Source organism: Mixophyes fleayi, chromosome 4, assembly GCF_038048845.1.
Source record: "Mixophyes fleayi isolate aMixFle1 chromosome 4, aMixFle1.hap1, whole genome shotgun sequence".
NCBI lineage: Eukaryota > Metazoa > Chordata > Amphibia > Anura > Limnodynastidae > Mixophyes > Mixophyes fleayi.
Window position 1 is genome coordinate 185,567,466 of NC_134405.1, and position 24,189 is coordinate 185,591,654.

The 24,189-nt window shown below is 36.3% G+C and overlaps 1 protein-coding gene across 3 annotated transcripts in view; it reads left to right on the forward strand.

Annotated features, from left to right (window-relative positions):
* The window catches only part of CTTNBP2 (cortactin binding protein 2), a 95,005-nt gene extending 72,538 nt beyond the window's left edge, over positions 1-22,467 (forward strand). Inside the window, exons 12-23 of one of the 3 annotated variants that reach the window (XM_075208970.1) lie at positions 1,206-1,285; positions 6,249-6,335; positions 6,424-6,523; positions 7,275-7,430; positions 7,535-7,722; positions 12,069-12,247; positions 12,573-12,778; positions 15,118-15,297; positions 19,176-19,233; positions 19,756-19,888; positions 20,152-20,250; positions 21,600-22,467. In XM_075208970.1, the coding sequence (XP_075065071.1) occupies positions 1,206-1,285; positions 6,249-6,335; positions 6,424-6,523; positions 7,275-7,430; positions 7,535-7,722; positions 12,069-12,247; positions 12,573-12,778; positions 15,118-15,297; positions 19,176-19,233; positions 19,756-19,888; positions 20,152-20,250; positions 21,600-21,767 (1,634 nt within the window). In that variant the 3' untranslated portion in view covers positions 21,768-22,467. Of the gene's footprint in view, positions 1-1,205; positions 1,286-6,248; positions 6,336-6,423; positions 6,524-7,274; positions 7,431-7,534; positions 7,723-12,068; positions 12,248-12,572; positions 12,779-15,117; positions 15,298-19,175; positions 19,234-19,755; positions 19,889-20,151; positions 20,251-21,599 lie in introns of those variants that run through there. The other 2 variants (XM_075208972.1, XM_075208971.1) reach the window with 2 other exon arrangements.
* The last annotated feature ends 1,722 nt before the right edge of the window (positions 22,468-24,189 follow it).

Below are 24,189 nucleotides of genomic sequence, written 5' to 3' on the forward strand. Positions count from 1 at the left end.
ATAGCCACAGACATTTAGCGCTGTGACCTCCTGCAGCCAGACATCCTGAAACTCCAGAGACTGATATCATCATCTCTTTATTTATATAGCGCCTGTAATGATATACTCTCTGCCCATCATTTTTATAAGTTACCTTAGAGGGATAAGTTTAGTTACATGACACAGCCTCAACTTTTAATTTCCTTCATGCTTACTTCAGCCTTCAGTTATTATGCTTGTTCCAAATAGTTAAATAAAAGCACATACATTGCAATCATGATAAAACCTTATAAAGACTTTATTTTTTTTAAGCTGTGCTTTAGCAAACTCTGTATGCCACTATCTACTCGGTACTTATTCCATTTTGTATGAGAGTATGAAAATGTGCGCCATGATAGACTGTACTATAGAATCAGAGCATGCACGCTGAGATATGAAGGTCACCTCATATAAACTCTTTTCATATTTATTTATAGTCCTTTCTCTCAATTACTCATCATACAGTCATTCTTGATCCATTAGCTTCATTCAGTATGTCAGATTCAGAAATGTTTATTTACCTATGTAAAAGTCCTGATGTCTGCAGTGGTGGAGTGATTGTGTAATAAGCTCTTAAACATTAACTATATAGATTTCACAAATCAATATCCCTTCAAATGTCCCTGTAGTTGTCCTGATTTTTTTCCTTTGATGAAATTTGTAAACTGGCTTCTGTAGATGCAGAGTTAAATATTATTATTGGAAAAAAAAATGGGTAATTTATTGCAAAGTGCTTTTAAATTGCTTAATTATTTACAGCAATTTGCCAATCAAGTTTTCGAAAGCTTTAACGCTAGCTAGCTTACTCCCGTGAATAGGGAAGGGAGTGTCCAGGTATTGTGTGCATCAGAGTAGAATACTTTACTTTATATTGCTGATGTAACCTGTATAAATTCACTCATCACTGAAATATTTGTCTTAGGTTCATTCTATATCATAGTCCACTATACATTTAAGAAAGCTTTTCTCCGGTTAACTGTGCAGAAGAGTGGCTGCGCTGGGCTCCACCAATCACATTTGCTTTCATGTTCTAAACTGTACTAGAAAAATGTCAATTAGAATCTGATTTGCCGCTATAGGCAAACTCGCCTTTCTTCTAAGTTACATGCTAAACAGTTTTAATAAGTTCCACCCTTTTATTTGTGCAGCTTTTCTGTAACATTAACCATTTGACATTGCTGTCTCAGGTCCAAAGGAAGGGCATCTAAACAGTGTGGCTTATGCATCAATGATTCCACTTCAGACTCTTCAAAACTTCCTCCGTTTGGTAGGTATTAACCCTATGAAAACCATATATTTTCTAAGCATGCAGAAACATGTTTTATTTAAGGACATTCTGTCTTCATTGTCATGGTTCCTGAGTAGAGTGGATACATTTATTTATATACAAAATAGTAGAAAACAAACTTTATTTTTAGTCGTCCATGTGTTGCTTTGTAATACAGGGCCTCATTCAGAGTAGAATGTAACTTGCGTTTGAAAAAGTTGCACAAAGTGTATGCGTATGTATGCTGTACTCAGGACTGAATGAGTAGCAGAGGTGTCCACTTGACAACAGACACACCCCAAGTTGTGAACATGTACAAAAACCTTTAATTTCATATGTTATGAACAGAATTGCTATGAAGCATCATTTAAACTAACTAGTACAGCAGGGACACAATTAAAATATTGTTTTAATCTTTCATACAACATGCTCGGAAAACCCTAATCTATGGCCGAGTGACTATTAAATTCTCAATAAGCATCTGCGAATCATTAGCAAACCTCTATTTACAAGCAGTTTGCTAGTTCAGTTGTTCGTCGCCCTCATCATCAGTTTCTTAAACTTTCCTCTGACCACCTGCAAATAAAACCTTTTTCATCCATATGTGTGACTACGTCCCAATCTGGGTCCAAGCACAATTGCTCAAACATGCCCTTAATATACATTACCTACATTAGATAACCACTTCACTCCCATGTCCTACCTCTTCAGGTGTAAGGAGTTCTAGGTGCCAAAATGTCACAGGTCTGAATAGTCGCAGCTGCCTATGTTCAATTTGTAAGCATGCACAGTGTTGATAACGCAAAGACACTCTACAGAAACGGGAGAGTTTCTCAACCTGAATCCGTCTACACAAGCAGGAGGGGCTCTTGACTAGGGTCTTCCACTGTTTTATGGATGGCAATAATAAGATCTCTTGGTTTTACTTATTTATTACAAAGTTTTTATATATTTTTGATTTCAATACATAGTAAAACACATTGAATTACATTTGTAATATAAAGATTGTTACAAATATTTAAAATGTAAAGTTGTAACATTAAAAAGAATTGTTACAGCTTATAAAAGCTACTAAATTTACACTTCTGTAAATATCTACCTCCTGGTAATCTTAAATATCCAAATAGCAATTATTATGCAATTATATGATAAGTAATACATTATTTAAATGTAATTAATTCCCTACAAAAAAAAAAAAAAAAGTTGTATGGCATATTTCCAATGTGTTGCATCATAATTAGTTTTGTTTCCCAAACATCTAGCCGTTCTTCAGTGCTGCATTTTATTTGTGCATATGAAATATTTGTTCTTGTTATCTGTAATGTATGTATCAAGCACTTATTATTGTCGTCACCATGAGAGTAGAATTCAAGAAATATTCCACAGTCTAAACTGCCGTTGCACACCAGACTAACTGTAATAAGTGAATACATTATGTGAGATTTTGGCAACATGAAGAACCCCTTTCTCAAGGCATTCAAAAGTTAAAACTGACAACTAAGTATTTAAGTGAATCTAAACTCCTGGTAGTAATGATCTATCCCCTACGCTATCTCCAGTCAGCACAGTAGTTCACATCAGGAGTGAGTCTAATCGCCAATTAAATAGTAATTATCCGCAGTCATATAAAAGTTCTTTAATGAAGTTGGATAATTATTTTTAATTACAATCAAATAATAGTTGTGCAAAATGTTCAATGCCTATAGAACACATTAGTTATTAAGTTTAAAAATAGAGGAATAGTCTCTATATAAAAACCTTCTTACAGTATAGTTATTTTTATAATTTTCAGGGATTATTCTTAACAAAATTTTTAGCTGAAGACTTAACATGCAGTAATAGTGCATACAAGTGTACAAACTTATTAACATTTTAAAAAGCAGATTTGGGGCAAACCATTATCACGGGCCTGGTACTTGTACAGAGCTCCCTCTTTATAAGAACCTCCTTACCACTAAATATTTTCCAGAAGAAAGCATTTAATGTATTCATTCCATTATGTGCCACCATCATTATAATGTCCAGTTGGGCCTTTGTTTTTAACTGATGCTGTAAAGTGGGAAAACTGTATTTGCTTATGGGCCTTTTAAAGGCCAATGCCAATTTGAAAACACAGATAGTTAAAAAGCTTTTTAAGCCTGAAAGAGAAACTGCCTTGAGATGACCACTGATAGGACAATCCTGCTGCTCTGCACAATCTCTGCTTGACGGGATTAATTTAGCCACACATGTGGGTGATTGAATCTGCAGACATTGACTGTTCAGCCCCTCAGGTAGGGAGACTAGGTCACTTTTGGAGTCATTGGGGCCTGATACTGCAGTTGGATTATGACCACATACACAGGCTGTTTGGGTACTATCATCCAACCACATTCCCAAATGTGTCCAACAATGAATAATAGAATAATCATCTAGCATGGTTGTTTTTGGGCATAGAGGCTGCCATATCCAATGCCTGTATTGTTCTTTCAATGGTTACTGTGGCCACCTTGTGTTCAGATCTTGGTACTGTGCTTCTCCAAATGTCCTAGAAATGCAATTACACAGAAATACAAAAACAGTAAACAAGGCACAAACTAAATATTGTCTTAAAATCTTGGTTTTGTTTGAGATTATGGCTTTTGTGCACTAAATACCTCTCCCCTCAATGCTATTTTTTATTTTATTTTTTTAATAACCACCTATGGCTTTTCCACATGCTCTGCTTGTCATGCTGCTGCAGCATTCACCAGATCAAGTCATGTTCCTTACATTAAGGGCTTGTTCACACCTATTTGCTAATAATGAGCTTTTCAGTTGCTAACTAGCACCTTAAATTCGCATTAAAAATAAGATAATTTGTTTCTTATGGGCTGTGTTCCCACCATTGTGTTTTAAAATGTTAGTGCCGTATTTGAGATTTTAAAACGTGGTACGACCTATATCTCATGTTGACATTTGCTATTATTACAAGAGATTAGAAAAGCATTTAAAATCACTAAAGTGTGCATTTGTTTCTATGCATTTATAGCCATTTTTAGAGGGAAGACCAATCACAAGCTACAATCTCTTTATTGCGGCTTGTCATTGGTCCTGCTGCTCACTCCTTACCTCCACTGCCATTGAAACTTGGTGAACTAATTTCATTTGCTGGTTCTGTAATACAGAACTTGTAGAGTCCTGGGAAAACTGCTGTATGATATCGACCTCAAAACAGCTGCATGCATCAGTTAGAGGGAGAAGCACATTGCTGAAGGCTGTGTAGCTTCAAACAGCTTTAAATTTTTTTTATTTTTATTGAATAATCAAATCCTAACATTGACATCTCACTTAAATGAGATTTGAGCATGTGCATACAGGTGCTACTTGGGCTAGGGGGCCAGGGGGCATCTGTCCCCAGGCCAGTTCCATAGTGGGCTACCTGCATCTTTTCCCCTTTAAAACGTTCCTATTTTTAGCCCCGGGGTGTGCAAGATGGCTCAGAAGCCTATTAGGAACATTTTAAAGGAAAAAAAAAATGCAGGTCACTGAGCCCAAAGTAGCCCACTATAAGACCAGCCATTCCGTCCGGAAAGACCCATGGCTCGTTCTTCTTTGCTATGCTCTCCAAGATGTGGACAATCATTCTGCAAAACTAGCTTGTCATATACATGCTAATGCCTGATGTCTCATTGCCAAATTATGGAAAAGGGAAGAACCATCCTGCATCTCTTCACTTAAATTCTACATTTGGTTTAACACTTGCATGGAAAAGATTACTTATCCCCTGCATGATAAAGAAGAGAACTTGCATCAGTCCTGGCCCAATGGTTATACATGTAGGTTACACCCACTTCATTACTATATTCAAACTTTTTTACATCTGGCCATATAATTCTTTTCTTTTTGTCCCCTTAAACATATAAAACGTCATCATTACATTTCTTAGTCTGTTTTTCCTTTTTAGAATTGTTACATCCAGTATAGATTTCAATGTGATTAGACCTTGTATTTTTTCAAAATATTTTTCACTTATGTTTGTAGTCCATGATTTCCATATAAAAAGTAAAACAAATGTATTCATTTGATTATATCACACAACTAGCACAACTGTTGGACTGTGTTTTAAGCTAGTGTTATAAGGCAAAAGCATATTCTATTTAAACTTATTGTGTGTATGTAAAATGATATAATTGTTCAATATGATTATTTAGAAAGTAGATAATGTTAAAATGTAAAAACTTATTGTGTTACATTATTTATACTGTAACGATCATTACATCTATTTTACAACTGTTGGCTGGTATTGAATATTTATACTATAAACACTGTGAAATGTAAAATAAGTGTTTATGCTCGTTACTCATATAATAATCTGCTAATATTATGACTATGATGTGGTTCAGTGTAATTAATTGAAACCGTCCACGTGGTACAAAATGTAAACCACTTCTTTTTGCAATATGTTATTTCTGCCAAAGGAAGTGTTCCAAAATGTTGACTGAGTGTGCACAAGCTTGTGCCATATTCACCTTTTTTTTTTTTTTGGAATGTGTATTTGGCTCGTGGTTGGTGGAAGGTTAAAAGTACCAAGGAGCCCCCTCCTGCAGTACTACTCCCTGCAATGTTGGCGCTCTACGTGACTGCCTTAGTTCACTGGTAATACCGTTTCTGGTTGAGCTGCAAATAAAAGCAAATATTAAACTTTTCAGAAATATATTATACCTAGAAATTATGTCAATATCTGTTTACTTGGATAGTCAGTAAAACAAAACAAACAATTCACCAAGGGTGTCTAAAATTTTTGCACACTAGTGTATTTGAAGAGTATAATTCTGCCCTGAAACAGATACTGCATAGTAATGTAACCTGCATGATTTATAAAATAAATTAGTATCACATCTACAAAATCATTTTTTTTATTATAATTCATGCACATTTGCTAATATACAGTATTTATGCATTTATATTATAGTTGCTAATCTTCAAATTGCATTCGAAACAGGTTGAACAATATCATAATGTGATCTTTCAAGGTCCAGAAGGAAGTCTCCAAGAATATATAGTGGATCAGTTATCATTCTATATCAAGGTATCGTACAGCAACTATTTGTTTTACAGCATACCTGTATCTGTTTTATAGAATCCTATAAGCATGTTGTGTTTTTTTTTTATTACAGCACAAAGAGCAGGCTACTGGTTTTACTTGTGATCTAGTAAAGGTTGAAGTAACATCTGAACTATCCAGAGAGCAACTTGTTGACATATTCATTAATTCAGGTAATTCTGCAAATTATAACAGTTTCCTTATTTTAGGCAGTAATGACAATTAACTGAAAGTTGCACAAGGTCAATGAAGATTATATAATATTTTAATGCAAGAATGATAATCCATATAGGCTCATAAGTGAATGAGTTACAACAAACGCACCCTTGTGGTGACTTTCTATTATTGCAATGGATAGAGTCCAATGCAGGACAGATATCCAATACACACACTTTTTTTTATAAACATACTTTACTAGGAATGCCCCATGCGGGACAATTTAGGACAAACGTGAAATCCAGCAATAAAATGTTTAATGAGATGAATTTTTCACCAAACAGTATTACAACTTTCATTACTCTATTATTAATTATTATTATTATTATTATTAATATTTATTTATAAGGCGTCCGCAGCGCCGTACAGAGACAAACAAAATTACAATACAATGGGAGACAGCACAGTACAGTAAACACAGCAACTCAGTTAGCTAAATGCACAGCTAGAGAGGTATTAATGTTCCGAACAAATCACACACTCAGTGCTTTGCAATTTGGAGAGTTGTAGAATATATTTTATTTGCCAACACTAGATATAGTCTCTAGATATAGTCTCAGTAAAGAGCGGCACTGAATGCAATTTAAATTTGAAATGTTTTTCTCTTTTTAAACTAGATCTGTCACCTTTGGTAACAACCTGTTAGTGTGTATAGTTTGTATATTTATCAGTTGACAAGATAAATAACAGATCTGCTTTTATTTTCAGGCTGTCTGATTCCAGTTACCGAACCACCTCCATCTAAAAAGAAAACCATTATAGTTTTGGAAAAATTGGAGAAGGTCTCATTATTGGAACTGCTTGGAGATTTAATGTCACACTTGGAGAATCGTGGCTCTGAAAATCCATTTTACGTTCAGAGAGGTTGATATATTCATTGCCAAATATTTTTTAATACAAATTAAACCTATTCTAATTACTCGTTTTGTACCTGACATTGTGACATTTTAATGTTTGTGCTTCTGTAGCAAACGGAGTGTCACATGCCTACTACTTCCATGAAGATTGCTTTTTGATGGGAACAGTGGCAAGGTCTCGTCTCCAAGGATCGGAATTGCTGGTTCAACAACATTTCCGCTGGGTCCAACTGAGATGGAATGGAGAACCGATGCACACTTTACTCCAGAAAGTTTTGAAGCGGAAATTAGTGCACAAGGTATGGCCTAAGTCAAGGAAAAAACGACCATAACAAGTAATGATTTTATTAACCTGATCTGTGCTATTCTGTCAACCAAAACTCTCAGTGTTTGGTGCATAAATGTAGTGTAGTTTTTAGAGAACTCCATCAATTTTGAACCCTCTTTAATTAACTTTAACAAAACTGAAACATTGGATTTCAATTCAAATGAAAATCAAATAAATGTAAATATTTGTGTATATACACCTTATTGTATATACACATATATTGGCTTATTGTGTAAGCCACCTTATTGGTTACACCTGTACACCAACCTGTTAATGCAAATATATATACAGCCAATCATGTGGTAGCAACTGAATGCATAAAAGCATGCAGATATGATCAAGATGTTCAATTGTAGAACAAACACCAAAATGGGGAACAGATGTGATCGAAGTGACTTGTCCATAGAATCATTGTTGGTGCCAGATGGGGGTGGTTTAAGTATCTTAGAAACTGCTAATCTCCTGTGATATTCAAACTCAACAGTCTCTAGTTTACAGAGAATTCTGCAATGAACATAAAACATCTAGTGAGTGGCAGTTCTGCGAGTGAAAATGTCTTGTTAATGATAGAAGTCAGCGGAGGATGGCAAAACTGGTTCAAGCTGACAGGAATGCAACCGTAAATAAAATAACCATGGGTTACAATAGTGGTATGCAGAGAGATGCATCTCTGAACGTACTGCACGTCGAACCTTGAAGTGGATGGGCTACAGCAACAGAGGATTATACCATTTTTCACTCCTGTCAGATGAGAATAGAAAGCGGAGACTACAGTGGGCACAGGCTTACCAAAACTGGAAATTTTAATATAGGAAAATTGATGCCCGGTTTGATTAATCTCTATTTCTGCTGTGACATGCAGATGGTATGTTCAGAATTTGATGTAAACAACGTGAATATATGTCCTGTGTTAATGGCGCACGCTACTGGTGGTGTACTGGTGTCATTAATGTTTTCTTGGCACACATTAGGCCCTTTAATACAGTTGAACATCATTTAAATGCCATAGCCTACCTAAATATTGTTGCTGTACATGTGCATCCCTTGATTTCCACAGTCTACCCATCCTCTAATGGCTACTTCTGGTAGGTTACAAGCACACATTATCTAAAGCTAGTTCCTTAAACATGACAATGAGTTCAGTGTACTCCAATGGCCTCCACAGTCACCAGATCTCAATCAAATAGAGCATCTTTGAGATGTGATGGATCAGGAGATTCACAGCATGGTTGTGCAGCGGACAAATCTGCAGCAACTGTGTGTCAACATGAACCAGTATCTGTAAGGAATGTTTTCAGCACCTTAATGAATCTGTCATGGAGAATTTAGGCTGTTCTGGGGTCAAAAGGGAGTTCTACCTAGTACTAAAATAGTGGCCACTTTATTAAGTAAACAGAGTGCATGTCGTTTGCAATCCCTCTTTAAGGCTAATTATACTCCTGTTATAGCAGCCATCAAACAGACCTTTTAACATGGAATGCATTTTGTATTTCATGGATTGGTCAAATTACCACAGTCAAAATTAATTTTCTCCCAATACTTCTATATTCCAGGCATTAACCATAAACAGGACCTTTGTTACTATCCAACTTGGTCTGATAATAAAAACTGAGGGTTAGATTGCATATTCTCCAACGTTCAGGGCTGGCTGGTGTTTTAGGTGTTCGAAACTTCAAGTATTACTTGTATGCTGCACAGGTAGCACAATCTATTCAGTGGCATTCTACTCACAGGTCTGGAGTCTGAATGGATAATGAGTTAGCTTTGTGTGGCTTCCACGATCTTATGCTTAATATGATCATGGTGCAACAGCCTCTTTACACTTGCTCCCTCCCTATCTTTTCTTATTCCACCGTCAAACAAAGTTTCTGGTCTGATGTTCAAAATCCAGTAGGCATCAGCTACAGGTATTGCATCTAAACAAATTCATCTGACACATTTTAAGAGCGGCCACTTTTTTAATAGCTAGCTTGTGAAATCTGCATGTCCGACCATAATTGCCCTAAGGAAAAATGTTTGGTATATGTATGAGCTGGAGCTTATGGCTTGTATCTTAAGGAATAAATCTACCTCTCTTTATAAAACCTAGTCTGGACTCCGTTTAATAACACACCACTTCCACTCTTCTAGTTTTAGTCCACTCTGTGAGAATGCTTTTACCATGTCTATAAATACTAGAGATGGGCGGGTCCGGTTCCCTGAGAACCGAACCCACCCGAACTTTGGGTATCCGAGTACCGAGCTGAGTAGCTCGGTACTCTCCCGCCCGCTCCGAATCCAAATCGAGGCCGAACGTCATTGTGACGTCGTCGGATCTTGGGGCTCGGTTATCGCGATACTTCAAGATTATAAATACACGCCTCCACAGCAATCCATCGCCATTTGACAGAGGGAGAGAGCAGGGTGTAGTCACAGGCTGATTAGAGCAGGGACAGATAATCCAATATTTTTCTTCCAATTGTTGTAACAAAAATCACTAGAGAAGAGAGGAGGATAGAGGTTTTTTTTCTTTTCAATATTTGGCACTCCCCAGTGCTTTTGGGGTGTCCCCCATAATTGTGCATAAATATTTCTGGCTGTCAAAATTACTCTGTCAGCAGTATCTTACCAAATAATTTGTAGCACTGCAAGTGCGTTGGGCTGAGAATGGATTCAAAGCAGTCCACATATGAGCAGAATGAGCAACCAGGTTCTGTCACCAGTCCTGATGTTAGTGTTCCCAGTACGTCATCTGGGCAAGGCGATGTCAAACTACAGAGTGTTTCGAAATCAGTCCAAAAAACAAAAACAATTTTTTTTTTTTTTACTGTGTTGAAGCGAAAAAGAAGTGTTACTGAGCAAAAGTTAAGTGCTGATAAAAAAAAATTGCCAACATGCCATTCTACACACGCAGTGGCAAAGAGAGAATGAGGCCTTCACCTTTGGCTATTAGTGGCAGATCCCAAAAAGTTACCGAGCCTACAATTGGTGCACAACTACTGTTACGCGTCAAAGCCGAGCTGCAAGATAACAGTAAGGCATGAGAGGATAATGTTTGCTCTGATTCACAAATGACACCAATCCCTGTGGAGAGTCCATCCAACAGTGGGATGTCTAATTGTGAGCATTATGTTAGTGTACCCATAAAGAAGGGCCCTTTCAGCAGTTCTGCTGATGTGTACCTGAACAGCCCGAGTGTAGCCGCTGATACACAAACTGAGGATGCCACTTTGGAAATAGAAGAGGATGAGGGGGAGATTTGTGGAGGTGACGAGGGCACTAATGAGGATGTTGATGATTATGATGCAGACAGATACCAAATTGCCTTTCTCAATTTCTATTTATATTCTAGATTATATAACGGCTGAATCGTTTTCTATTTTACTCCTAGTGGAGAGGGGATCTGATGCAGACAGATACCAAACTGCCTTTGTCCATTTCTTTGTATATTCAAATTTCTAGTTCTACAGTCTGTGCAGGCTGCTTTTTTTATATTCAACTACAAGTGGAGGGCGGGGGGGCATAGATAGCCACCAAACTACCGTGGTCCATTTAATTTTACTTTCTAGTTCCACAGTCTGTGCAGGCTGCTTTTTTTAATATTCAACTACAAGTACACCCAAAGATGATGGCTACATTGACAATAATCTAAGATGGAGGAGGTAGACAACCAGGTTTGTCTGTATAATTTGCAGACAAGTGTTCAAATTAAGGACGGCCTAGCAGGGATTAAACTGTTTTTTTTTCATAATTTTATTAGCTTTAGAATTACCTCACTTATCTAAGAAACTGGTGTAGCACTAAATTAGGTTATTTTGGACCAAAATAATTGTATTTTTTTTGAAAATAGCAAACCAAAACATGCAAGGGCGGTTTTGCAAAACCAAAACCAAAACACGAAGGTAATCCAGATCCAAAACTGAATACAAAACCAAAACAAGGGGGTCAGTGACCATCTCTAATAAATACCTACTGTAGTTTCACTGTCCGAGAGTTAAACCCATTCCTCCTTTCCATTCCTTATCCTTCTTTCCCTTCCCACTTACCTTTGTCCTTATTTTATTTTTCCCATTATTAAAATAAAAACCAAGCATCAAAATGTTTTCATATACTGTTCTTGTTTATTTCACACCTTTCATCTATTTGTAATCCTTGCACTACAGCAAGCTGCACCTTGATATTCTATTTATCCAGTTCGTTGGGTATTTATCGGTTACTTGTTACACATTAGTTATGTATTATAAACACATGTTATGTCCTCCATTTAAATATTTTTCTACATCTGTTAACACATCCACATAGTAAATGACAGCTCATTTATAATCTCTCTTCTTTTAGTTCAAGGGTAATATCCCTCCATCCAGTGATCCAGTGTGTAAAGGTGTGGACTGGATATGTTCTGTCTGGCATCAGCTGAACTCCTGCTTGTCTCGCCTAGGCACACCAGAGGCGCTTATTGGACCTCAGCCATTTATGTCTTGTCCATTAGTGCCCGGAAATGCGCAAATACTGGTGAAGTGAGCACTCTTACATTTTTATTTCTTCCCTTTTTAAGGACATAGACAGATGTCTAGTATATTTTTGGTTACACATGTTTATACTATGCTATAGGATAATTTTATATAGTTATATTTTTGTTGTCTTTCAGATATGCTTGGGGTGAATTCTTTTTCTGTCTTGTGTATGGGCCTATTTGTTGTAGAAGGACAATTTGACCTTACTTGATTGGTATAAGCAGAGCTGGTGGAAGTGCATTGAGTTATAGTGGTAGTACAGGCCCTGGGTAGAAGTGATTTGATTGTTTTACAAATCGTGTCTGATGTAACATATCTGTATTTTAAGGTGGATGTCAAAATTGTGGAATGCTGTAATTGTTCCAAAAGTCCAAGAAGCAATCCTTTCCATTGCCACAATTAAAAGGTCCTCTCTTCTTGGACATGTTACAGACACAAAAACTCCAAGCCAAGGTCAACAAGCGATTGTTAAAGCTGCTCTCAGTATCCTGCTTAATAAAGCCATTCTACATGGCTGTCATATTCCCAAAAATGGTAAGAGCGGTCTATAAACCACAGATACTGCACACAAAGAAGTAGGGACGTATTGTTGACTTTTTTTTTTTTTTCTAACAAACATTTTACAATAAATGATCTATAGCCACTTCAATTTTACTTCCTTCAACCACCGATTTCTTCATTCATATCTTGTGAAAAGATTAAGTGAAGACCTTTTTATTAAGGAAAGTAAATGTAAACAAACTAATTTAGAGAGGACCAGCCATCACTTCTGAAAAATGTGCAGATTCATCGATCAGTCAGTACTAAATCTATGCTGCACTGTCAGAATTTTAAACCAATGGCTCATGTACAAACCTATAAAAAATATCGGCACCCATGTCTCTTAACCCCAGTTTTGCATTTTATGGGGCATGTCCACTTTGCAGTCCTTGGTACTGCCTACAATCTGCAACTAGCTTTGCAGGTCCACCTGACAATGTGTATGTGAGTTTTTGCTTCAAAGTCCAACCTACTAGTACTTAGTTTTTCTCCTAACATATTTCTTGGTTTATCCTCAATTAGAACTTAAATTAGTCATGTCTTTATTACAGATGTCTCTTATGTGTTTCTAGTGAGAGTTTGTCATGTTAATCTGCAAATTTATGAGTTCTATTTAATTTATCCATCACAGAGGGTGCTCCCCATGTTAAGTAAATATATCCAAAAAAGAAAGAGAGGAAAGATTACAACTAAATAGGGCACTCTAAGTGGAAATATTACAATTCTAATAATTAATATCTGTTAAACAACTACTAAAAAAACTTTTTACTTAAAATCAGCTAAACTATATAATGAAAAATAATGTCAAATTAAAGATAGTTAGGGCGTCCTAAATAACATTGATGATCAAAAATATTTAGCAATTCCCACAGTTCATTATTCTAATCTTTTAAAACAGATTGAAGTAGAATTTGGAAATTAGAAATGTCAGTCAATTGGCCAAAATGTTTATTGGCCTTTAAAAATTAATACATTTTCCTTCACGTTTTGAATTATCCTAAAAAAAAACGTTTAAGAGAAATATCCTAACTAGTCTCCAATAACATTGTTGCAATACAATCCCCTTTTTGATATGATCTTCTTATCACTACCTTACAACATTTTACATATTATTCAGTGTTACAACATTAGACGTCATTTGGTTGTTTCATTCATTGTGTGTCACAGATAGGCGGCCATATAATAGTATGGGGTATTAATGCAACCAATCAAAAGACTCTTCTCTGCTTATAGATTATCATTTAATTTAAGTTTGTCATTTTTTTTGGCTTATTAACTGACAAGTCATTGATTATGGCTTCAGACATATATAGTCAATTTAATAGTCTCTAATACTTTTTAACCGGGCATAAAATTAACAGAAGCACTATAGGGAAGTGTCATTGTTTTAAGCATCGTTTACAAAAATATCCTTCCATTATTTATGGAATGTTTTAATGGAAAGCTTTTATTCACAGTCCAGAGATAAAGCCTCTGGTTTATAACATGTATTAATATGTTCACTTATACATGGATTATTGGGTATAATTAATGGCCACTCACAGTCCAGATACATATCCACCGGATGATCAGCTGTATTCAACCAGCACATTAACAGTCAAAAATCAGTCTTGGTATTCTTATTACCGGCATCCTAGTGTTGGCTGTCGCAGTGCAGCAGAAAGTACTACGGACAGTTACTGCTGGGCTGTCCGCATCACTGATATGGTTTTTTTAAAATAACCTTTTTTTAACAATGGATTCACACTGGACTGGACTGCATTTTTTCTTTCTATGATTACAGTTGTTGATAAGTTTTGTCCAAAGTTTGATTCCTTATTTAAATATGTTAGTAAGCAAAATCTGTTCTTTCAAAGCAATTTAAGGTAGACCTCCTATTTAAAGTATCAGGATATCTTCTACTAAGTTGTAGACAATTCTCACTAAGTGTATTTATACATTGTTTCTTGCTGCAGGTCTGTAATATTTTACCATACGTTTTTTTTTTCGTTTTGCTACATAACATTCGCTAAAATGATGCGCCTTCTGGGTACAACTTTCCCAATACTATGTTTCACAATACTACTGTCAAGTGCTGCTTATTTTGTTCAAGGATAATTTAAAATTTTTAAACATTGAAAAAGTGTGAAACATCTGAAAGTTGTGTAATCCGCACAGAACACAATGAATCCGGTGTTGTGTACTGTTTGTGTCCCAAAGACTATAGGAACAGGACATTGTAGGAGCTGGATAGTTGTTTGTACAAGATGTTATCTGATTGTAGTACTTTCTACATACATATGTATATCTTATTTATACCAAATTCATTTAACATTTTGCTTCTGTAATTTCAGATATAGAGCAGTATATAGCTGAATTTAAAGGAGGACATTTTCCTTTATCCATGAGTCCTACATATAAGTCTGGAGGAAAGAAGAAGGGGGAGAATGGAGCCTGGAGAAAAGTCAGTACAAGTCCTCGTAAAAAGTCTAATCTTAATTCCTCATGGAACACAGCGGAAGAGAGAGAGAAAGGTCATTTGTACAGTAATGTTTTACTAGATGAATTTACTGTGCTGTCCATGTTCATCAAAATGATGTTTCTGCATTTCATCTAAGGCATTTGACAAGCCATGGTTTAGTTTGCAGGTAACAAAAAGTTACAAGAACAGAGCGTATTTACCTGATACTAGCACAGCAAAGAACAAAATACACTGTGCAGGATAGGCCCAGCCCTTTCATAATGTATTATTGTGGTCACACAACTAGCACTACATCACTCTGTTTTGTTTGAATTAAACTTGCTCCATCTATGAATCTATTTTATATTAATATATATATATATATATATAACACCCGAAAAAGGACCACACATACTAATAAAACACCCAAATTACCATAATTTTCATTGAAATAAATTTTTATCTTATCTTAAAAACTTCAAACTAAATATACGTATGCTACGTGGTGCACCAAATGAAAGACGACTCTTGCTTTCAAAAGAAGGTTATGTTAGACCCAAACACCAAACTCTCTGTACTATAACCCGTTATATATGAAGACACTCATCTCCTAAAACATGAAGACATGTATGGGGGAAAGTTCCACCTTTGTATAATAAAACATGGAAGGACTCTCATGCAAATACTGCACATCCAATATCTGACCATTCCTTTCTTGTAATGTGACTCAGTCAGAACTAGAGCGTCGCTCAAGTGTTAGGAACATGGCACAGCTTGGTTCTTATTACATGTGATAGAGATGAAATCCTCACTCTGATATAGGAATAAGTAGATAGTAATTTGCAAATATTTTCATGTGTCCTTTCATATCATAGTATACTACACCACTTATGAATCTTTGTGGGGTTGGATTTTGGATTAATTCCCTCAATACTGCTAGTCCTTGTAGATTGAATGAAACTTTAGAGTTTAATGAGCATATACTGTTAGTTTACAGCACTGAGATGGATATGGATATCACATTGTTACGCATATTACATTGTTACTATTACAGTGTGTGGTTTTGTTTTTTTTTTTATATTATTCACTTTAATCATGCGTGTATGAGTCAAGGATCCATTAACTCTAGAGGGGCTATGTTATTATTGGCCTATATTATTATTGGGCCTATATTATTATTGGTGACTTTTGTAATGGAGTAGTTAAACACTGTCAAATCTTTTTAGGAGGACACAGTTAAGGTGTTTTTAACTAGGAAATAATGTGAATTCATAAGAAAATTACAGCATACACAGCTATGAGCATTTCATGCTGTATTTAATTTATACTTGATTGATCTTTAAGTATCTTGGCTAAATTGTGGAGGCAATCCTAATTGCATTCATTGCATATCCATGTTTAGAATATATAATTAATTTTTTCATTTTCAGGTTTTGTTTTATTTAGATTTTTGCTACAGATTACCGTTTTAGTGGTAAAATGGATTTTTAAGATTGGCTGTGTTTGTGATGGATTACGGTTGGTATTTAAATATTCCCATATTTGGGGTGAATATCTCATTGTTCATTTGTATTTTACTTAAAATCCTAAGAATTTGCAGAGTGGCGATGAAAAGCAGCAAAGATGTATAATTTTCTCCCCATCTGGTGCACCACAAAGGAGATCTATATAAACTCTGTACTCATGTCGGCAGTAAGATTGTGGTCATTGCAATTTTGGCCCTGCATATTATATCGGGATTCCCTATCGGACACAGTGGAGGGCTAGTGCCAGACCTATGTGGAAAATTGAAAGGACACTTGAAGAAAACTGCAAATCTTTGCTAATTAGAGTCTGTTTCTTATAAAGTGTGACACCAATCAATCGTCACTCCAATAATAGGAATAAATAATCTTTGTTTATATGTTCATGGGGGCAGCACGGTGGCTAAGTAGTTAGCACTTTGATATCCTGTCAATGTAACGAAATGTGCTCTTACAGGGAGTTTTTGATAAATATTTTGAGTGCCTTTTGTAATAGCACTAGCTTGCATTATTAAAGAAATCTATAACATGTGCATTCATTCGTGGAAATTTCCACTGTGAAGCTAACGGAAATGAATTTCTTGTAAATGAAAGGCCTAGAAATATATGTTTCAGGCTCAGTGTCTATCGTGCACCTAGTGCACTATTGTTCATGCTTGTAAGAGGCAAGTTGTTCATGACACTTGATTACAAATTGCCTACAGTCAATTTGAGAATGACACAAGTATTTGTTTTCACAAAGTTTGCTGCTTCAGTGTTTTTAGACCTTTTTGTCAGATGTTGCTATGGTATACTGAAGTAATATTACAATCATTTCATAAGTGTCAAAGGCTTTTATTGACAATTACATTTATTCAAAGAGTCAATATTTGCAGTGTTGACCCTTCTTTTTGAAGACCTCTGCAATTCACTCTGGCATGTTGTCAATCAGCTTCTGGGCCACATACTGACTGATGTCTGCCCATTCTTGCCTAATCAATGCTTGGAGTTTGTCATAATTTGTGGGTTTTTGTTTGTCCACCCCCCTCTTGAGGATTGAGCACAAGTTCTCCATGGGACTAAGGTCTGGGGAGTTTCCTGGCCATGGACGCAAAGTTTCAATGTTTTGATCCCCATGCCATTTAGTTATCACTTTTGCCTTATGGAAAGGTTCTCCATCATGCTGGAAAAGGCATTGTTCATCACCAAACTGTTCTTGGATGGTTGAGAGAAGTTGCACTTTGAGGATGTTTTGGTATCATTCTTTATTCATGGCTGTGTTCTTAGGCAAAATTGTGAGTGAGCCCACTCCCTTGGCTGAGAAGCAACCCCACACATGAATGGTCTCAGGATGCTTTACTGTTGGCATGACACAGGACTGATGGTAGCGCTCACCTTTCCTTCTCCGGACAAGTGTTTTTCCAGATTCCCCAAACAAATCTGAAAGGGGATTCATCAGAGGAAATGACTTTACCCCAGTCCTCAGCAGTCCAATCCCTGTACATTTTGCAGAATATCTGTCTGTCCCTGATTTTTTTCCAGGCCATCCTCCAAAAGTCTTTGCCTCACTGTGCATGCAGATGCACTCACACCTGCCTGCTGCCATTCCTGAGCAAGCTTTGCACTGGTGGTGCCCCGGTCCCGCAGCTGAATCAACTTTAGGAAGCGGTCCTGGTGCTTGCTGGTCGTTTTTGGGTGTCCTGAAGTCTTCTTCACAACTATTGAACCTCTCTCCTTGAAGTTCTTACTCTTAATCTTACTAGCAGCAATATCCTTGCCTGTGAAGCCCTTTTTTTGCAAAGCCAAGAGGACTGCACTTTTCCTTGCAAGTAACCATGGTTAATAGAGGAAGAACAATGATTTCAAGAACCACCCTCCTTTTAAAGCTTCCAGTCTGTTATTCTAACTCAATCAGCATGACAGAGTGATCTCCAGCCTTGTCCTCATCAACACTATGTTAGAGAGAATCACTGACCTAATGTCAGCTGGTCGCTTTGTGGCAAGGCTGAAATGCGGTGGAAATATTGTTTTTGGGATACAGTTAATTGTCATGGCAAAGATGGACTATGAAATTAATTGCAACTCATCTGATCACTCTTCATTACATATATGCAAATTAAAAATTGCCATCATAAAAACTGAGGCAGCAGTCTGTATGAAAAATATTTGTGTCATTCTCAAAACTTTTGGCCATGACTGTAGAGCCCGCCTTTTGAATTATTTTATTTGGTTATACAAACATTTCATGCTGATCCTATCTAATCTTTTTCCCTCTGCAGTGTTTAACTCCACTTAACTTTTTACTATAGCTGCAATGACATCTATATTCTGAACTGTCATCCTGCAGTGCAGTTGTATATAGACTACACACACCGAGATTGCCGCCCTGTTTATTGTAGTTCCATATTTACCATAAATATTTGCTTAAATTATTTCATTTTCAATACAGGTGACACTTCAAAGAATGAGCTGAAGAGTGGAAGCAATTCTTCACTGACCAAAAAAAAGTATGCTCACTTTAAAACTTGCTTACTAAATTGCTAGGAATCTGTACTAAAAAAACAAGTATAGTTCTTAGATGAACAAACACACAACACTCATGTGTATGACCGGAGTGTCTGCATTTTACATACATTTTCACTGTAACTAGAAAAGGACAAAACATACAAAAATATGTTTTGAAAAGAAAGAATCAAAAAATCTACATTTTCTGAGTTACTCATCTAACTAATTTCCATGTGCTGTTGCCTAGAGTGGGGGACTTGGGATCAGGGAGTCTGGGTCACTTCGCAGTCCTTACTGAATCTTGTAGGGATCCAGTATTCTGCCAGGAACCACATAAGTTGGATATGAAAACTACTGAGTGACTGAAGTTCATAGAGAGGAGTTTTTTTTTTATAGTAGAGTGGGGGTCCAAATTGACACCAATGACTATTGGCCACTAGTTACAGCACTGCTGCTATAAAGTATATTTCCTATTTTAAAGAAAGCATTGGTGTAATATTTATGAACCGTTTGATTTATTATAGGTGTTTGAATGGTGACCACCCTAGGTCTCTCCACATGGAGCAAAGGCTGTCAGTTGGCTCAGATGATGAGGTTGATCTTGTGAAAGAATTGCGAGCCATGTGTTCCAGCAAGTCAGAACCAGACATTACCAAGGTAATGAATGTGGGCTTCTTTTATGGAATTCTTATTCTGCGTTGTTTTGATAAATGTTTGTACATTGCTGGCCTGCAAAAACATGTGATCTTATGTCTTCAGTCACCAACGCCATGTTCAGTTGTGGTGAAAGAAAGGTTAATATCTGTGGCAGAGTTTTATATAGCTCCACAGGATGCAAAAACATCCTGCCAGAAGTACATTTGGTCTAAGAAGATTTTATGTCATAGACTAATACCATCATATATGATTTCTCTTTTCAGATTGCAGACCTGGATCCCTGTCTGGTGATATTTAAAAGTCCTTCAAATGTCCAGAATTCCGCAACAGTTAACAAACCGTGTTGTCAGATGCCACATAAAGTAAGTAGACCAGATTACAGGCCTGTAATAGTACCAGATATGATTGCAGTGTATCCTGGAGATATTCACAAGCATGTCTGGTTATAGTATTCTGCATTAACCGGATAGAATTATGGATGTGGTGTATGATACTTACTGACAAATATGGGAAGGAGTAAAGCTTGTATTTTTTGAAAGTAAGTAATTATTAAACCCAATATGAATTATTAAATGGTTTCCTTTTGTAGTGATATAAAACCATGTAATTTTGATTAATGGCATAAGATAAAATGCTGTCATTCCAGTATTGGGTGGGTAAGGGGGACATTTTAAACCCCTAACAAAAGACTATAAAGAGGCACAAAAAGCTGATACAGAAATTAAAGCAGCTTTTATACATAGACATACAGCATATAAACATGCCAATAAGTATTCATTGCCCATTCATAATTGTACAGGGATCAAAGAATAGCTTTACTAACTGGGCAATGACTTAAGAGAAGGAGAGATACACATTCACTTGAGACTTTGGGACATCTCCCCTTGGGAATGTAATGCATAATTTGATTTGTTCCAATAAAACCAAATTATTTGACATTTTTTTGTGGTCCTGCTAGGATAGGTTCATGACCTACAGATTCATTGATCAGATCAACCATCCAGGTTCTAACAGTAAGAACCTTAGCTAGGGTCAGTAAGTTACACATATTGGAATACATATTTGCTGAAGCTATTTACTAAGGAGAGAGCAAAGAAACCCATTTTTGGAGTCAAGTTGGCAAATGTTCACTCCTGTTCTACATATAGGTCTTCAACTGATTTCCAAAATATTTGCAGCTTGTGGTAATCCCATACCAAATGTCACAATGAACCCATTTTATATCCACATTTTAGACACTAAGCTGTTTCTCAAACTTTTTAATATGGAAATAATTGGTGTAAAATATACTCTGTGAAGTATATAAAGTGATTTTGTTGCATTTTAATACAGGTTGTAGCAACACTAGTACATTTCACTATGAACTCCCATTCTTCATCTGACACTTGAACAATTTTATTTTTCCATTTCATTGTTAAAGGATTAAGCAAATTTGAAACAACAATGAAGCATAGGGTGTACAAATGTGCATTACTATGGTTGTTATGCAGGAACCATCCCCAATGTGACTTGTATTTCACATTCTGACTTGACTTATATAATCCCATCAGCTCACATTCTAGGTGGGTGAAATATAAAATGTAAGTTTTAACCAGTGACCACGGCATAGCAACTACAGCCTGAACCATAAATAGGGACATTTGTCCATTATGTGTTTCTTTACTTTAATATTCTCAGCCATAAACTCACCAAACTACCTTGTTGTTCACAGAATGGGGCATGTCCTCTCAGCAGCAGTCAGATGTCAGAATGCAATGACCAGAAGCCGAAAATAGATTCTGGCTGTATAAAAGTCAAATCCTTGCTCCCTATACCGAGAAATAACCGAAGAAGCAGCAGTAATACAAGGCAAATGACTATTTCTAAAGACTCCAAATAGGAGTTCTGAAGCTTGCACAACAATAAGGCCAACAAACCGTTTATATATAACCCCTGAAGTGCAGACAGCCTGAAATACTTCACTTTCTTACAATGTATTCAATGGTTGTCTAGCTGCATAGAGATAAGTATTTCTTGTACAGAAAATAATTTATGTAAATATGAAATTTCAATTTCCCTGTATTATAGTATGTAAATGGGGACACAAGTACTTTATATGTATATATGTTGTTTATAATGTGTTGCTGTAAGTTGTTTAAATAACATATTTGAGTCTTGGAAACTTGGATGTTATTACCATTATTTTTTAAAAAAAGCAAAAAGATTGTTTTGCCAAAAGTATTAATGACAGAGGTGTTATCACAGACCACATGCAGGATTATCCGACTGATCCCTGTGTTGTAATCACAGTTCTGATTCACATGAAATCTACATTAAAGTATTTGTAATATTCACTTTCTGCACTCAGAAACCTAATACAGCATGGCAATAACTAGATCCACTGACCAGATCAATGCACCTTTTTTACACAAGCCATAGACAAAACGTTGACTGTTCTTTTAATCATTATAAAGATTAGTTTTGCTTCTTGTGTAATGCATAACTTGCTGTTTTTGTTGCTTGCTCTATTTACATTGTTGCATCATTACTGTACAAAATGAGTTCTTAATGCAATAAACACAATGTCTCCTGTCTAGAAAGACACTAGTGATTTTGTGCTTCAAACAATTATTTGTCAGTGAAAACCGGCTGTGGCTCATACTATAAACTGTAACATATAGTGCAAATACATGGGGTCCCTTATTTAAATACATAAATATAAACTGACATTCATTATATTCTCATGCATTAATAGCTGAAAAGATTTCAACATGACTTCTGTATACAGTACATGGGTGAAGACACTTTCAGCTTCCTATTTGTGTCATCATATGTTTACCAAGCATACTATGAAAGTCAGCCAATGTTATATTTACAGATCAGTAATCCCTATGACAACCAATACGGCACTTATTGAACACCCTAAACAGACACATGTTTTATCCTTTTTTTTTTATCCCCCCCCATATTCTGTGTTGCATTGTTTTCCATTCCGGTCACGTGGCAGACTGTTGTGATTTGAAAATGCATCTTTTAAAAGCTCCTGTGTGTTCTGTTTCTCTGGAGGTCAGGCAACTATTAGTTTAGTCAAGTTGGTTGCTGAGAGTAGCACCACTGCCCTAGGTCTTTGCATCTATAATATTTAACTTTGAGGCAGGCACTACACTATAATCCAAAGATGTCGCTTTAATGCGGGATATATTTTCAATAAAGCCCTCAAAACTAGATTACTAACGGAATTATATTGCTTTATTTCAGTCCTGGCCAACATGGGGCTCTCCAGGTGTTGTGCAACTACAAGTCCCAGCATGCCCTGACAACTTTAAGCTTGCTGTTTATTGGCAAAGCATGCTGGGGCTTGTGGTTTCACAACACCTGGAGAGCCACAGGTTGACCAGTCATGCTTTATTTGAAAGGATTTGCTATTTTTGCAGAGTTATTTACAACTTTCTGGAAATTAATAGGAAATTGGAAAAGTTGGCCTGGGCAATGCACATTTCTACATAACCACTGCTTATAGTGTAGAGGTACATAACTAATGTGACAGTCATTATATATGATTAGTGTGCATTTATCTTCATGTGTCTGGCTTCTTAATGAAAAGTTAAACAAAAACGTTCTTTGTGCATTGCAATAGTGTACGTGTCTGGAACCTGGCCATTGTACGGCCATTCCAGATCATCAAGTTTAAGTAATCCCAGTGTGAGTAACAATGAGTTAAAGCAATAACATTATTTGATGTTTGCTATGGTTCTGTGCTAAGAATGATGTTTACTTTAGCTCATTATAATCCTGCTCTTGAAAAAGAAAACCATGGTATTGGTGTGCTACAGAAGGTGGTGATCTGCAGAGCCTGTGGTATCAGTGACTTACAGTGTTACCATTATTTGTTTGCTTGCTAAGGCACATATTGATTTTATAGATCTATTAAATCTGCACATTGTGAAAGTAAGGATGTATTTGTAGATAAAATATTGATTGAGAAAGAAGGCAGAGATGGTAGAAAGCAGAAACTTAACCGATGGATATAGACAACAATCCATCAGTCCTAGAACAGAGCAACATTTTGCACCAGCAACCACTGCTACACATCTGGAAACATTGTCACATGTTCATTCATCAGGTTCGGAGAGGAATTCCCCTGGTGTATTTGTGAGACCAGAACTCTGAAATGCATCTTTCTTTGGATAGTAGTCTACATCAAAGTAATGAGCTACAAATGTACGTCTAAAAGATCGGGAAAGGGTGAAAGTCAGTGTTGGACCTAGAATAATAGATTTATCAATTCAAAGTCCTGGCTGCTTATATGTAGAATCACTAAA